This window comes from Colobus angolensis, unplaced genomic scaffold, assembly GCF_000951035.1.
Source record: "Colobus angolensis palliatus isolate OR3802 unplaced genomic scaffold, Cang.pa_1.0 Scaffold449, whole genome shotgun sequence".
Classification (NCBI taxonomy): domain Eukaryota; kingdom Metazoa; phylum Chordata; class Mammalia; order Primates; family Cercopithecidae; genus Colobus; species Colobus angolensis.
In genome coordinates this window covers 284,481-301,249 of record NW_012117921.1, presented here as the reverse complement: position 1 = coordinate 301,249, position 16,769 = coordinate 284,481, and the positions used below count along the sequence as shown (strand labels likewise).

General features: G+C 43.7%; 1 protein-coding gene across 7 annotated transcripts; it reads right to left on the bottom strand.

Annotated features, from left to right (window-relative positions):
• Window positions 1-1,713: 1,713 nt before the first annotated feature.
• On the bottom strand, window positions 1,714-9,562 carry RAB29 (RAB29, member RAS oncogene family). 7 transcript variants are annotated; one of them, XM_011957722.1, is made up of 6 exons: window positions 9,353-9,562; window positions 8,925-9,167; window positions 6,550-6,621; window positions 5,492-5,673; window positions 4,442-4,563; window positions 1,714-4,159 (listed from the first exon to the last, which is right to left on the bottom strand). In XM_011957722.1, the coding sequence occupies exons 2-6, from the start codon at window positions 9,046-9,048 to the stop codon at window positions 4,048-4,050; spliced, it is 612 nt and encodes a 203-aa protein (XP_011813112.1). In that variant the 5' UTR covers window positions 9,049-9,167; window positions 9,353-9,562; the 3' UTR covers window positions 1,714-4,047. The 7 variants fall into 7 exon arrangements, with proteins under 7 accessions (XP_011813112.1, XP_011813111.1, XP_011813114.1 ...); XM_011957721.1 differs by having other exon boundaries at window positions 9,454-9,562; XM_011957724.1 differs by lacking the exon at window positions 8,925-9,167.
• Between the last annotated feature and the right edge of the window lie 7,207 nt (window positions 9,563-16,769).

Genomic DNA, 16,769 nt, shown 5'->3' with positions numbered 1-16,769 from the left:
TCCAGGAGGTCAAGGCTGCAGTAAGCTGAGATTGTGCCACTGCACTCCAGCTTCAGTGACAGAGTGAGACCCTGTCTCAAAACAAACAAAAAAAGCCCAACTATATATATATATATCATATATATAATTACATGTAGAGTTCTTTTCAGAATACCTCATTTTCTAGTGACTTCCTGCCTATTCTAACCTGCAGCTTTGGGGGTTATTTGGCTTTAACAGATGAGTCACTTACACAGCTAAGGAAATCTTCCTATACACAGTGAACCAAGAAGGGTGGAGGGGAAAAGTGCATTGAGTTTTGTTTCCTTGAGCAATCTGGTTACTAGATTTTACAGAATTCCATGGAAATTTTTACATCCTCTAACCACGGCCTTAGCCACTACCTACAAAAGTATCAGGCTCAAGAAAGGCCTCCCGTTAGATGAGATAGTATCCTGAGGACCGAAGAGAGACCACCTACAGAAAAAGTTAAATCTGGAGATAACAGGAAACAGTGAGGGACCCCAGCTGGAGAAAGTGAATCAGGGAAACATCGTGGGGGTAATTCTGGCTCAATAGCAGTGATAAAGCAGCAAACCATTCTTTACTGCTAAAGGGCCTTCCCTGACCTACAGTCTCCTCTGCCCCGCTTATGTGGTCACTCAGCTAAGTGACCAAATTTCTTCTATTCAAAGAAGAAAGCCAGGGCAGACACTACCCCACAGCTGTGTTCTCAGCCCTCCCTTAGGGTTTCTGAGAACACTCTTGGGGAACTATGTTGTCTTTTCGGCCAAAAGCCACCTGAGTGGTTGGAGAGGCATCTTGTCTCAAATACAGGTCCGTCTCTAGGGAGGGGCTACAATATCTATGTTCCAAACAATTTTGGACGCTACCCCTTTTGAATGCACCAAAGAGGTAGCATCTGAATGATAAGACCTAATTATTTTTAGTAGCATCACATTTCCATTCATGTAAATATTTTACTTCCCTAATCATAATTGCTTTTCTTTTATGGGTAGGGGCATGAAGAAGAATTAGTTATATTTCAGTTCCTTCTTTAATTAGTTTCAGGCCTGTCATGTTCACCAGTTGGGAGAGAATATCCAGAAGGGCTGGCTGGCTGGCTGGCCAGCCTCTAGCAATGCTTGAAAAGGCAGGTAAATCCTGAGTCAGCAAATGGGAAAAGAAAGCACATTCAGTTTTTCAACAAGGTCACATTTTCAAGCAGTATTTGGCATGTTACATCAAGTACTGAATTGGTACTAGGCAGATGGATCTAAGCAATTGGTATTAGTAAGTTAACAGGTAAACAGAATCATATTTACCTTCATTTTAAAAGAAGGTATTTAACCGCATTTCTCACTTGTATGTGGGAGGTAAACATTGGACACACACATAAAGATGAGAACAACAGACACTGGGGACTCCCAAAAGTGGGGAGAGAGAACTCCCAAAAGAATTGAAAAACTGCCTACTGGATGCTATGTTCACTACTTGGGAGACAGGCTAAGCAGAAACCCAAGCTTTAGCATCACACAATATATCCATGTAACAAACTTGCACACGTATCCTTTGAATCGAAAATTTAAAAAATAAAATTTAAAAAATGAAAAGGTATTTAAAAAATAAACAGGTATTTAAAAAATAAAGTCTCCATTTCCGCAATCCTCTTGAGCTATCAGTATAAAACAGCACTTTGACAAACTCACATTAAAGGCCAATAACTACCATGAATACAAGACTTAGTTCTCATTTATTTGTGATTTTGCAGGTGTTCAAACCAATGAATGAAAATCAATGATCTCTTCATATCAATGAAATTTGCTACTCCACTATTATCTTCAGAATCATAGTAATCATAATGCTACCTGAAAATGGTAATACAAAAGAGAACTATTAATACAAGGTTTCAGAAGACTGTGCAAGTTAAAATAATTGGCATTCAAAAAACACACAACAAACCACCAAAGGGTTTGGCCCCTTTTCTCTCTCTGATATGTGGCCTCTGATCTCTTAGGGCAGTGGTTTTCAACGTCTGTGTAGCAGAATCACCCGAAAAGCTAACAGAACATATAGAAACCCAGGATTTGTATTTAAATGTAAATACAAAAGGCCTGGGTCTCTGTATCTTTACCAAGTTCTCCAGGAATGGTTTTCAAACCAGGCTAATCACAATCACCAGGGAAGCTTTGAAAACAACACATTCCTAGGTTTCATCCCTAGAAATTCTGATTCAGTAGGTTTGAGGTTGGGACCCAAAAATCTTTTTTTTTTTTTTTTTTTTGAGATGGAGTTTCACTCTTGTTGCCCAGGCTGGAGTGTAATGGTGCGATCTCAGCTCACTGCAACCTCTACCTCCCGGGTTCAAGCAATTCTCCTGCCTCAGCCACCCAAGTAGCTGGGATTACAGGCGCCCGCCACCATGCCCAGCTAATTTTTTGTATTTTTAGTAGAGACGGGGTTTCAGTATGTTGGCCAGGTTGGTCTTGAACTCCTGACCTCAGGCAATCCGCCTGCCTCAGCCTCCCAAAGTGCTGGGATTACAGGCGTGAGTCGCTACATGCGGCTCAGGACCCAAAAATCTTAAAACATTTAAAAAATTTTTAACAAACTTCCCAGGTATTCCTGATCAGCCAGATTTGGGAACTACTGACTTAGCAAACTTATTTCAGGTCTATCAAAGAACTTCAGGCCTCTGAGTTTACTAAGAATATCGATAACTTTGGTTAGGTTATAAACCAACATCCTAGAGAGAATTTAACAAATTAAACGGTCTAGTAGTGATTTGATACTAAAAAGCCCTGCCCAATGTAGTACTTAAATTACCTAATGATTTTCTGTCTATCCACTTTCCTCCCCCAGGCTAGGGCCTGCATGTAATATGTTTCCTGTGACTAAGTGCCTATGTGCTCACAAAGTTGCCCCAGTGGAGGCTGTTAACTTCTCCCTTTTCTTCCATTTAGATTCTCAAAGCTGTGAGGAGCAGACCTATTTTGAAGCATCACAGCCAACTGATGTCACTTGCAGTATTATGCATTAAGACATCAACCCAGAAACCTGCAAATTGGAGACACTAGACAACCCTATCATGAGGATTAAGCTCTTTGTGGAAGAAAATGCTCTCATTGCATGAAATAGGTAGTTTAAAAACGACGCTTTTTTTTTTTTTTTTTTTTTGAGATGGAGTCTTGCTCTGTCACCTAGGCTGAAGTGCAGTGGCATGATCTCAGTTCGCTGCAACCTCTGTCTCCCAGTCTCAAACGATTCCCCCACCTCAGTCTCCAGAGTAGCTACAGGGATTACAGACACGTGCCATCACGCCCAGCTAATTTTTGTACTTTTAGTAGAGATGGGGTTTTGCCATGCTGGCCAGGTTGGTCTCAAACTCCTGGCCTCAAGTGATCTGTCTTGGCCTCCCCAAATGCTGGGATTACAGGCATGAGCCACCATGCCCGGCCAAAATACTTGACTATTCTTGATGCCAAGACAAGAGAAACTTAATTATGACTTTAGAAGTTTCAAAAATACAGTGACTTCTGGGTCACTTCTAATAGCCAAAAATCCATAGATGTCCAGACCCCCTCCTTCTGCATTCCAGAATCAGATGTTTACATTCCGAGACAGAAAGAATCTGAAACAATGGCCTACAAGAAATTTGGGGAATGACATTTGATCTCATTTTCCTCTCAATTGGAGGTCATGATATCAATGAATATCAAATGGAAAAATAAGCTCAAAAGTAGGTGAGAATCATGATCTCTAAAACACAGGTGCTGATTTCTAATCCTTCTCACAAAATTCTGAATCACAAATCGAGGGCTGATGAGATGATCTTACACAGAAGGCACTAACTGGCACTAACATGAGCCAGCAACACGTCAAAGGCTAATCCAGGAGATGCAGAAATGCACACAGGTCCCAGGTGTCTTTTCTAAGTGACAATGGGCCTCCTTACTGGACAGTAGTCAGGAGACAATTCAAATGTACTTAAAACTGTCAGGTGGGCAACCAAAAGGAAGAGACTTAAAAGACCTCCCAGAACTGGGATGGAAAACAAGCCAAACACTACTAGCAGCAGGACCAGCTGGAGGACTTGGTTTGTAGATTGATGTAGTCCCCTTGGGTGGACAAAGACATGATATCTTCTCTGGAATTTCTCATCATCTTTTCAATGAGGACTCTAAAAAACAAAAAATAAGCCTGAGAAGCTTATTTTGGAGGAAAAGCAGAAATGGCAGATGTAGTCTGGTTTATCATCAGAGACTATTTGGTAAAGCCAGAAGGTTTAAATGCCCCTTTGTCCCCAGTTATCTCAGGAGAGAAGACAGTATCCCTGACCTTTAGGGACTGGCATTCCAGTGGCTCAGTCTGTCACTGTCGGCTCAGAAACAAGAAAAGAGGGTCCATAGGGCCACGGTGGAAGATGGATACCTCTGCATGCCTATCAGCATGAGCTACTTACCTCATAGCCTCATTAATATTTTTGTTCTCCTTGACTGATGTTTCTGTCCAACCTGTGAAACCATTCTCTTTACTGAAACGGTCAATCTGGTCCCGGCTCACTGCCCAAGGGGACAGATCACACTGGTAAAGAGAAAAAAATAAAAGGCAATATCATAAACTTCCTGGGAATAAGAATATGGCTCAGATACTGTGGATTTTAAATATTTTTCCACCAATGGATAAGAACACCAGCATTGGAAATTTACAGTTGACATTCTTCCCAAAGAAAGTCTCACCCTTGGCCGGGCGCGGTGGCTCATGCCTGTAATCCCAGCACTTTGGGAGGCCGAGGCGGGCAGATCACGAGGTCAGGAGATTGAGACCATCCTGGCTAACACGATGAAATCCCGTCTCTACCAAAAATACAAAAAATTAGCCAGATGTAGTGGCGGGCACCTGTAGTCCCAGCTACTTGGGTGGCTGAGGCAGGAGAATGGCGTGAACCCGGGAGGCGGAGCTTGCAGTGAGCCGAGATCGCGCCACTACACTCCAGCCTGGGCGACAGAGCGAGACTCCGACTGGGGGGGGGAAAGAAAAAAGTAAAGTCTCACCCTCAACATCCTTTGAAAGGAGGTAGAGATGATTCTGCCAACTTAAGAAGGGGAAATGGATGCCCAGAATCAGAGATTTTACTTCCTTTCTAACCACAGATAGAGGCTAGGGATCATTTTCTTTCTTTTTTTTTTTTTTTTTTGAGACAGAGTCTCGCACTGTCACCCAGGCTGGAGTGCAGTGGCACGATCTCGGCTCAGTGCAAGCTCCGCCTCCCAGTTTCATGCCATTCTCCTGCCTCGGCCTCCCAAGTAGCTGGGACTACAGGTGCCCGCCACAACGCCCAGCTAAATTTTTGTATTTTTAGTAGAGATGGCGTTTCACCATGTTAGCCAGGATGGTCTCGATCTCCTGACCTTGCGGTCCGCCCGCCTCGGCCTCCCAAAATGCTAGGATTACAGGCGTGAGCCACGGCGCCCGGCAGGCTAGGGACCATTTTCTGAGATTGGCCACATACCTTGTTGGCCAAGAGCAGGCAGGGCACCGGCTCTCCACTGGGTAGTGTGAGCTTGCTGTCTAGGTCCTGTTTCCACCGCTGGCTGTTGCTGAAGGTAGTGGCATTGGTAACATCAAACATAATAACACAGGCAGAGGCATCCCGATAATACAGTCGTGTCATAGAGGTGAAGCGCTCCTGCCCTGGGGAGAAAAGGGAGAGTTCTCAAGAAGGTGACCCAAGAGCCAGCCTCCACATCCTCTCTAACACCTCAGCCTCTCCCTAATCCTTGTGGAGGGGGGCAGTAAGCATATGTGGCAGAGGGAGTCACTCACTTTCCCCCTCTGACTCTTGGTTTTCTATCTATCCCGTAAAGGGATAATGAAGCCTGATTATTTCCAAGGCAGATTCCGCACCCTGATTGCTCCAGTCCATATCCCTGCTCTGCTGCATACTATTTGACTTCAGGCAAATTAAGCTCTCAGTGCTTCAGATTTCTCATTTGTAAAGTAAAGATAAAAGCAGTAGCTTTTTTCTTTTTTTTTTTTTTTAAAGAGTTTCACTCCTGTTGCCCAGACTGGAGTGCAATGGTGCCATCTAGGCTCACTGCAACCTCTGCCTCCCAGGTTCAAGTGATTCTCCAAAAGCAGTAGCTTTTATGATAGGGTTGGTGTGAGGATTAATGAGTCAGTGAATTTAAAATGCTTAGAAGAATGCTTGGCACATAATAAGGATTCACTATTTTTACTGTATCTATTTTCTGGGGATCTTGTTTTTCACTAAGGTCAGCCTTAAACCTAGAAAAAATACCCTCCCCTGCTGTGGGAGTGTGCACTATAGTCTGGACAATCCACCACCTTGCCAGCCCCTCCATCCACATAGAGACTGCTCTAGATCTATTCAGGGCAAAACATCTACAAAAGCTCTGCACCTATTCAGCTCGTGTGTCCTCAGAGCAGCTCAATCATTCCAGCTTCAGAAAAACAATTTCTGGCTTTGCTGCCCCATTTTTTTTTTCTCAGAGTTTCCTGGTTAAATCAAAATTTCTCCCCTCATTCCTATCCAGCCCTCCCATTTACCTGCAATATCCCACAGCTGAAGTCGCACTATCTCGGAGTCAGACCACTGGAGAACCTTCAGAGCAAAATCCACTGAAAATATATGTACATTATACCTTAATAAAATTTCACTGTAAAAAATGAATAGGGATAAACTCAAATCAAATAGGCAGTGACAACCCGATGGACACACAACTCGAATCCCATGTTTATCTTTAAGCCCTCAATTCACTGAGATGAGTCCACACGTGTGTATTAAGTGTGAGATGGATGGTTCATACTCACTCTCCAAAGGAGTTTCCAGCTTTTACTCTCCTGTCAAGCTCATTTGTTTGCTACTACTTGTCTCCAAGACTGGGGGTGGGGGTAACTATGAAAACAACTCTCATTCTCAGGTTAAAGAGTTTCTGGGAGATTTAGGGGGTTTTCTCAGGGAAGGGGTGATGGGGGAGAAGGGGGAAATGAGACAAGTGTGGTTGTTTTTGTATCTTCCACATTCAATTTCACTGCTGGTTTCTAATCAAATTGTATTATGAAAACAACACACCCTGGGGAACTCTACATCCACCATAAGGTTGCAGGTATTATCTTGGGCAAGAATGGAATAAACGGAAAAGGTCCCAGAGGAGTCCCAAGAAGACACTGCGTGGATGTTGCTGAAGAGTCCTGCTGGAATCTACCACAAAGTCTGCAGATGCTGAGACTCCTTAAGGCTAAGTATTCCATGGGGAAAAGCTTTTGGCTAAGGAGAGAAACAGTAATTTCTGAGGTTTGGAAATACTATCTTTCACATGTGTAACAGGATTCACAGCTAAGGGAAATTTAGACGAAACACTGAAAAAAAATATTAGCCAGAGTCAAATATATTCTTTGCTAAAGGAAAACTACAGGAATTGTTAAAAATTAACTATTAATAGCAGGCCAATTTTAACCAAAATCCATGAAATAGGGACCCTTATATTATTTAGGAGTGGAAGGGCAGAGAGGTCAGGATAGTGTGTCTGAAACTTTGAACCTTTAATTTTTCCAGACTTAAATTTTTTGTTCCTTTGTTTTTGAGACAGGGTCTCACTCTGTTGCCCAGGCTACAGTGCAGTGGGTGGTGTGAACTGAAGCCTCGACTTCCCGAGTTCAAGCAATCCTCTAGTCTGAGTTTCCGGAGTAGCCGGAACGACGGCTATTTTTTTCTTTAATTTTTGTAGAGGTGGGGTCTTGCCATGTTTCCCATGGCTGCTCTCGAACTCCTGGGCTCAAGCAATCCTCCTGCCTCAGCCTCCTAAAGTGCTGGGATTGCAAGTATGAACCACTGCACTGGGCCCTACTCAGGGTTCTTAAGGAGAATGTTTTAATTGCAATGTAAATGCTTAATTTCTTTTTAAACTTCCATATGAACAGGAGCACACATTTTCACTTTTTCCATTGGTACGTTTTTCTCCCCTTAAAACAAGTTCTTTTAAGAGAGAAAATTTTAAGTTACTCTCCCCCATCACCAGCTCTTCCTAAATACCTTCTAATTAACAATAAGGCATTTCTACCTCTGAAAAAATAACAAGTTGAGTCCAAAGGCCACACCCGGGAAAGAAATGAATGAACTCAGTGTTCCCTTCCTCCCTACCTTCTTCAGTTTGAGGAAAAAAGTGGTGGGAAGATAGGTCAGAGAAGTGGTATATTTCACATTCTTCGAAGAATTCCTAGGTTACCTTTATTTAAGCAATCAGCGGACAAAAACACAGCTCATCAGCCCTCGTGGGCATCTGACTGCGTAGCCAAGGGGCTCGTTTGGGGATTTTGTGTTTTCCAACCCACCCACAGCCCCACAACAAAGCTAGAGTCCTTCAGACCAGTTCCGCTTCCTGCGTTCTCCCACTGAAGCCAGGTTAAACAACTTGCGGTTCCTTCCTCAACAGAGGGGCAGAAATACAGCCCCAGCCGGCACCTAACCAGGAGGCCCCCAGAGGATCTCAGCTGCTTCTGCTGATTGGAGAGATGCCAGACAGCTGAAAGGCTGGAGACTTGAGGTCACAGTGCGCCTGCAATAAACAGCAATTGCTTATCCTCATCCTCCCTTCCCTATTTCTCATCTTCACGCCTTTGCTCTTACCTTTCTCCTGGCAGAGGGGGTCAGGTTGGGAAAAATCTAACTGGGGAAACTCAAGAGAGGCGTGTAAACGAAACTCCCGGCAATTACACCATCTAGGTTCCCAGACAGTACTTCCTGACCCGAAGAAGGACCCAACAATCGACAGCAAATCCCGATCCCACTTGGGTTCCCAGACAGTACTTCCTGACCCGAAGAAGGACCCAACAACCGACAGCAAATCCGGATCCCACTTGGGTCCCCAGCTCGAGGCCGCAGTCGAGGCCTCCTCCTCCCCGTCCCCCGAGAGACGTCTCACCTCCCACCGTGGACTTGTAGTGTTTGCTGAAGCTGTCCTGGGAATATCGCTGCACCAGCGACGTCTTGCCCACTGCGGCGTCCCCCACCACCAGAACTTTGAACAGGTGGTCGCGGCTGCCCATGGCTAGCGGGGTGTGCGTTTTAGGGAGGCGGGAAGTGGGGGAGTCGCTTGTTTTAACCCTTTTGGCTCCGGACCCTCTTCAAACTGAAGTGAGGCATTCCCACCCACCGCCTGTGTGGGCTGCTCTGACGAGAAAACAAAAAAGGAAACTTTGCACTCAACCTATACGTGCTTCCTCCCCGGGCGGCCGCAACCTGGGTGGGGCGCAGGGCGCAAGCTCCGAGCCCCCGGCTGTTCGCACCTTCCCCACCCCCTCCTGGCCTGACTGCCGAGAAACGGGACCAGGCGCCTCGAAACCTCCCCACCAGGACTTTCCCGGAGCTGCTCCGAGTCAGTGACTGAATGCCAGTCAGCTCATTACACCACTGGGGCCAGATGATGAGGACCCTCCCCTTGCAGCACATACCAAATTGTGAGGAAGGAGCAGCCGGTACCTTTCTATTCCCTAGACGCCGTCCCGCGCCTGTCTCTCGCCTTCCTCCGCCAGCGTCACGTGCAGGGTTGCCTGGAGCACTACATTTCCCAGCTTTCCTCACGGTAAAGAGAACCAGCCGAGTGCGGAGGCTCACCCGCGAAGCCTCCTGGGAAATGTAGTGTATTCTTTTTTTCGTTTTAAGCCAACCTACACAAAGTTTCAAGGCTTCAAAACTCCTTCAACAGTTCGGAATCTTATTTTGAAACAATTCTGGGTCAGTAAAGATCCCTTAAGAGGAGATTTGTGCAACGTGATCTCACTGGCCTGAATCCATCCCCAGATAGTCTTCTCCTGTCTTTAAAGGTTTAACGGAGTTAAGATTAAAACTTATTTCGTTAGTAAAAGTCCAAGCCTCATCCATAATGCTCCAAGTGAAGTCCGTTTCCTGTTCCTTCAAATAGATAGACAAGCCCAGGACTTTGTGAAATGACTCATATTTTCTGTATGAACTTGCCCAATACCAGGCAAGTTCAGGAAAACTTGACCCAAGAGACCATTCTTTGGAAAAAAACATATGCCAAAAGTTACAGCATTTAATATCCAGCAATAAAAATAAAGATAGACAGGAAACAAGAGACAGTTCCCCATTCATACTTCTACAATGCCTATTCTAACCATACTACTCATGTATCACTTGAGGTAAGAGGCTAATTGAAACATACTGGGAATCCTTCTCGATTCGTAGTGGCTGTTGTTAATAGATAATCATAAAACTAGTGTTTGGCAAATAATTTTAATTTCTCAGCCTGAAACTTTACTGACCTGCCTGCCACTTAGGTAGGCGTTGGCAGGACATGAGCTCAATGGCAAGCAAAGAGAACTCCATTTTCTAGACTTTTTCTAGAAACAGAGGAAGAGAACCAGCAGGGCCATGGAAAAACAGCCCAGGACCAGACACTATGAAATCTTGCCTAGGTCTCTTGATAGAGAGGCAATCACTTATGTTTTGTGGGGAAAGAACATCAGCGTGGTTCACAATATATTTTGCCCAGAATGTTTGTTACTCAGGTAGAGGAGGTTAGGCCAGGTTACTCATCTTTAAGGATCCAATTTTCTCTATTCCTATTCGTTTTGACATAGTTGACCACTCCTTGACATTTGTTTCCCTTATGCCTTCTATGACACTGCTCTTTCTTTGTCATCCCCCTATTTCTCCGATGATTATCCTTTTCTTTCAGGTTTCTCTCCATCCCATTTCCCTCTAAGTATTTCCTAAGGCTCGATTCTTGGTCTTTGAGTCAATCATTCTATAAACTCTTTAATGAATTGTCCTTGGTGTCAAAGATCTGTCTTCACTTTATTTGTTCTTTACCTCTGATCAGTGATATTCAGCTGCCCAAAAGGTGCCTCCACTTGGATGTCCTGCCACATCCTTCCTCTTACTACATTGCCACAAAAATAGCTCCTTTTCTCAGCTTCCCTGTTTCTGTCACTGGTCTCATTATTTCTTCCCTCCATGTAGACTTCAGATTCTGAGAATTATTATTTCCTTTACACATGTCCCTTTATACCTATTTATTTGTTTATTTATTTATTGAGATGGAGTCTCACTTTGTTGCCCAGTCTGGAGTGCAGTGGCATTATCTTGGCTCACTGCAACCTCTGCTTCCTGGGCTCAAGTGATTCTTGTGCCTCAGCCTCCTGCGTAGCTGGGACTACGGGTACATGCCACCAAGCCTGGCTAATTTTTGTATTTTTTGTAGAGACAGGGTTTTATCATGTTGGCCAGGCTGGTCTTGAACTCCTGACCTCAAGTGATCTGCCCGCCTCAGCCTCCCAAAGTGCTGGGATTACAGACGTGAGCCACCCCACCTGGCCTATACCCTTTAAAAAAAAAAGTCAGTTACCATATCTGATTGATTGTTTCTTCAGTAAGTGATTTCTCCCACTCATCCTCTCTGCTTCATATCCAGTAACACTTTCTTTTTTTTTTTTTTCCTCTAACTTTTATTTTAGGTTCAAGGGGTACATGTGCCGGTTTGTTACACGAGTAAACTGCATGTTGCGTGAGTTTGGCGTACAGATAATTTTGTCACCCAGGTAATCAACAAATAACACTTTCCTAGTTCAGGCTTTCACCATCTCACATCTGCATTACCGCAGTAACCTGTTCGTTGGTTTCCCTGAGTTTATTTTCTTTTTAAGTCACCCTCTACAACCGCACAGGATGGTTTTCCTAAAACACCATTGTTTGTTCTTCCTTATCTACCAACTATCTTTCAACAAAAAGGCCAACCTCCCTGAGGCTGGTGTCCAAAGCTTTCTATGCACCTGTCCCAGCCTACCTAACCAATTTTATCTCACCCGACTTCAAATGGGAGTTTCCTCCCTCCAACAAGGTGAGGTTCCTTATGCTCTTTTAAAGCCCAATGTCATTTTTGGTTTTCTATTTTTGTCCAGGATGCATCACCTTTCAGAATACTCTTCAGGTTTCTAAATCTTACTTAAATATCTTCTAATACACCTTTCGGCTGGGCGCTGTGGCTCATGCCTGTAATCCCAGCACTTTGGGAGGCTAAGGCAGGGGGATCACTTGAAGTCAGGAGTTCAAGACCAACCTGGCCAACATGGTGAAACCCCATCTCTACTAAAAATACAAAAAAAAAAAAAAAAGCTAAATCTTACTTAAATATTATTAAGAAAATCAAAAGGAAGAGAAACTATATTATTCACTACATGGGAGTAGATTGTCATAAAGGTCACTGTAAGTTCTAAAATTTTAGTGTTCATAAGAATCATCTACCTGGGGTACTTGTTAAATACTGACATTTTGATTCTGTAGGGCTAGGGGAGGACCCAGGTGAATCTGCTTTTTTAACAAGTACCTATGTGATTGCTAGGCCAGATTCTACTTTGAGAAATGGTGCTTCAAGGCCTGACTTAAATATCTACTTATTTATAAACATTTCCCTTATTATTACAGCCTTTATTGGTCACCCGTAGCATTTATATTCTTTTTTTTTTTTTTTTTTGATGGAGTCTTGCTCTTGTCACCCAGGCTGGAGTGCAATGGTGCGATTTTAGTTCACCGTGACTTCTGCCTCCCGTGTTCAAGTGATTCTCCTGCCTCAGCCTCCCAAGTAACTGCGATTACAGGCATGTGCCACTACACCTGGCTAAGTTTTGTATTTCTAGTAGAGACAGGGTTTCACCGTGTTGGCCAGGCTGGTCAAAGTCCTGATCTTGTGATCCACCCGCCTTGGCCTCCCAAAGTGCTGGGATTATAGGTGTGAGCCACCGCACCTGGCCTGTAGCATTTATATTATATTTGCACTTTGGTCACTTAACTATGTGACCAATTTATAATTATTTAACTTATATAAGCAACCAGAATGTCTAGTCTAGAAGAAAACATAAAAAAAGCAAATTTTTCCTTCAAAATTTTGACTTTGCTCCTGATCATCTGTGAAAGGAACTACTCTTAGCTTCCAAAATCAGAAAGGTGGGGAGTTAAGATTTAAGAGGGAAGATTAGCAAATCCCTGAAAGTCACAGTTCTCAAAGTAGTAATCATTTCTTTGATGGGAATGAGACGAGTATTTCTTTTTTTTCCCTTCCTTTCTTTTCTTTTCTTCTCTTCTCTTCTGATTTTTTTGAGACACAGTTTCGCTCTGCTGCCCAGGCTGGAGTTCAGTGGCGCAATCTCGGCTCACTGCAACCTCCACTTCCTGGGTTTAAGCGATTCTCCTGCCTCAGCCTCCCAAGTAGCTTGGATTACAGGTGGCTGCCACCATGCCCAGCTAATCTTTTTTGGATTTTTAGTAGAGATGGGGTTTCACCATGTTGGCCAGGCTGGTCTTGAACTCCTGACTTTAAGTGATCCCTCTGCCTTAGCCTCCCAAAGTGCTGGGATTACAGGCATGAGCCACAGTGCCCAGCCGAAAGGTGTATTTCTTCAACACTAAATTGCAGTTCTGATCGCAGTTTTAAAGACAGATGATTATAAGAGAAAGAGAACATACATTCAAGGTGCCAAACAATTGATTTGCACATATAGTAGGCCCTTGAACCACTCAGGGGTTACGAGCGCCTACCTACCCTCCAGTCAAAAATTCGTATGTCACTTTTCACTCCCCGAGAACTTAACTACTAATAGCCTACTGTTGACTGGGAGTCTTACCAATAACATAAACAGCCGATTAACACATATTTTATATGTTATATGTATCATATACTATATTCTTACAATAAAGTAAGTTAGAGAAAAGAAAATGTGTTAAGAAAATCATAAGGAAGAGAAAATATATTTACTATTCATTAAGTGGAAGCGGTTCATCATAAAGGTCTTTACCCTTGGCATTTTCATGTTGAATAGACCAAGGAGGAGGGGAAGAAAGGGGAGGGTTTGGTCTTGCTGTCTCAGGGGTGGCAGAAGAGGAAGAAAAGCCCTGTGTAAGCAGATCTGTGCAGTTCCAACCCGTGTTGTTCAAGGGTCAACTGGTATATGTTTGGAACATATAGTTTGGAAGCTGGGGAAAGGGATCAGCCTTGCTCTGTTACTATCACACTTCCTGTATGTGACTGCCTCTCTCTTTTGTACTTTTTACTTTCCACTTTTTATTTTGAAAAATTTCAAACCCATAGAAAAGTTAAGAGTACAATGCATACTAATATGTCCTTAATTGAGATTTACCAGTTGCTAACATTTTGCCATATCTGCTTTGTCTCTTTGTGTGTGTGTTGAACTGTTTGAAAGTAAGTAGCAGACACTTCAAAGACACTTCAAGCTTAAATACTTCAACATACAGCTCCTAATAACAAAATTATCCTACAAAGCCAAAATACCAATTTTTTTTTTTTTTTTTTTTTTTTTTTGACAGAGTCTCATTCTGACATCCAGGCTGGAGTGCAGTGGCACCATTTTGGCTCACTGCAACCTCTGCCTCCCGGGTTCAAGTGATTCTTCTGCCTCAGTCTCCCAAGCAGCTGGGACTACAGGTGCACGCTACCTCACGGAGCTAATTTTTTGTATTTTTAATAGAGATAGAGTTTGCCATGTTGTCCAGGCTGGTCTCACATTCCTGGCCTCAAGTGATTTGCCTGCCTCGGTCTCACAAAGTGCTGGGATTACAGGAGTGAGCCACCTTGCCCAGCCCAAAATACCATTGTCACACCTACGAAAATTAACCTTAATCCAATAATATCATCTAATAAACAGTTTACATTTACATCTCTCTATAGTTCCCCAATATTTTTTTTCTCATTTTCTCCTCACCTCTCATCCAGAATACAATGAAGTTTCATGCATGGAATTTGGTTTTTCTATTTCTTTAGTCTCTTTCAATCTTAGGAGCATGCTGTGTCCAATACAAGAGCCAGTAGCCATGTGTGGTTATTTACATTTAAATTATACAAAATTAGCTGGGCTTGGTGGCTCCTGCCTGCAATCTCAGCTACTCAGGAGGCTGAGGCAGGAGGATGGCTTGAGGTTAGGAGTTTGAGACCAGTCTGGGCAACATAGCAAGATCTCATCTCTAAAAAAAATTTTTAAGTAATTAATTAAAATAAATAAATTTAGAGACCTAATCTCTATTAGGATTCCTGACTTTCCAGGTACTTTCTGATCATCTGCCTTCCCATGTGGCTTGCTTCCAGGAGTGAATGTGCTGGTCAGGCTGACGTGTCCATCCAGTCCACTGACCAGCTGGCATCTGGTCTTATGCACAGGCCTCTGGGGCTGTGTGGGTCTGTCAGCCTTCTTGAGTGGGATGATGTCTGAATGGGACATCATCAGTTGCCTAGTCACACTTCAAGTGCTTAGTAGCCATATTTGGCTAGCAGTTACTATATTGAACAACACAGACATAAACTAGTTCCATCATCACAGAAAGGCCTATTGGACAGTACTGTCTATAATAATCCCTTGCCTTTTTTTTTTTTAACTTTCTATAACATTGACTTTCTTTTTAGAGTCCATGCCAGTTGCCTTATAGAAAGTCTCATATCCTGGATTGTCTGTTTGTTTCCTCAAGATTAGATTTAAGAAACATTTTGGGCAAGAGCCCCACACAGAGGACATGGTGAGCATCTTAGAATGTTGCTGATGTCAGGTAGCTATTGGTGATGCCTACACTATGAATTCAATGAACACTTGTTGAAGAAATGATCTGGTGCCAGGCAATCTCCTAAGGACTTTGGAGCTTGACTTCAAATAGGAGAGAGACAGCTTATATAATCTCCAGAGCCTCCACCATTGTCCTAGGAGCAGAGTGGAAAAATGCTTTGTAACATGAAAGGAAGACTGCAGTGTCACAGCAAATGGCCCAGCAGCAGCATGGAGGAGAGGGCAGGCCCAGAGAAGGGTGAGGCCAAGAGGTTACAGCTGTTCCTCAGCCCCAACCTCCAGACTCACTTTGATGATCATAACTTTTTGGCGATTGCTTTGGGGAGGGGCAGGCAGCTTGGTGAAATGCCTGTGACCCAGCTAAGCATTCAGCCGGAAGACTTTGCAGCAAGGTGCCCAAGGAAACCCTCGGGACAGAAAGGCTGGCAAGTTCAAAGGGCAGCCTGCCAATCATTCCTCTGCTGGCCCGTGCCAAGGGTCTAGGCCAGTTTTGGGCCTGGGAGTATATAGGGAAAACATCAAAATATAGTTTTCACTGCCTTGGTTGCCACATTTACCTCGTTCTGTGGCTACCCTCCTTTCACCCCAAATAAAGGCCAGGGAAAGAAGACAGGAAAAAAGTGAAAACTAAAGAGAAAATTTTGCTTTAAAGAACTGATTGTGTGGTTCCCAACTGTCAGTATGGCATAGGAAAGTATCATCTGTGAAACAGAATAAAGTTCCCTTCCAACACGGACATGACTGTTCTAATTTCCTATGTTGTTTCAACTCTCTAGGAGGTGAGGAAAGCAGAAATTATTGCACCCATAGGCCATCCTTAGTTACCCACTGATAACCTGCCTCTCCTTGCCAAGAACTTGAAAGTAGCATTGTTCTCCCACCCCTCTCAGAGATAAACTGTGAAATCCACATGTAATGAGAGGTGCCCAGGCAGGAGGTGACACTGACAGAAGGTATAAACACACCTAAAGAAGGAATGCACTGATCCAGAGAAAGGTCTCAGAGGCAAAGAAAGGAGACTCTGCAAGAATTCTGGCTTCACTTCTTTGGGCTGTCTGGCAGAGGGACCAGAGTCTTACGAGAATATCTGGCCCTCTGTCAGGTATCCCTATTGTGCGGACTCATGCAGCCAAATATAACAAGGTCTGGTGCCTGCTGGACTTTTGAGTTTTAAAATTAACTTC

Excerpts from the sequence above, each read along its gene's own strand:
- RAB29 (XM_011957722.1), bottom strand. The coding sequence starts at position 9,048 with ATGGGCAGCCGCGACCACCTGTTCAAAGTTCTGGTGGTGGGGGACGCC. Across the intron at positions 6,622-8,924 it reads CTACAAGTCCACGGTGGGAG|TGGATTTTGCTCTGAAGGTT; the intron begins GTGAGACGTCTC and ends ATATATTTTCAG. Across the intron at positions 4,564-5,491 it reads GCCTGCTCTTGGCCAACAAG|TGTGATCTGTCCCCTTGGGC; the intron begins GTATGTGGCCAA and ends TCTCTTTACCAG.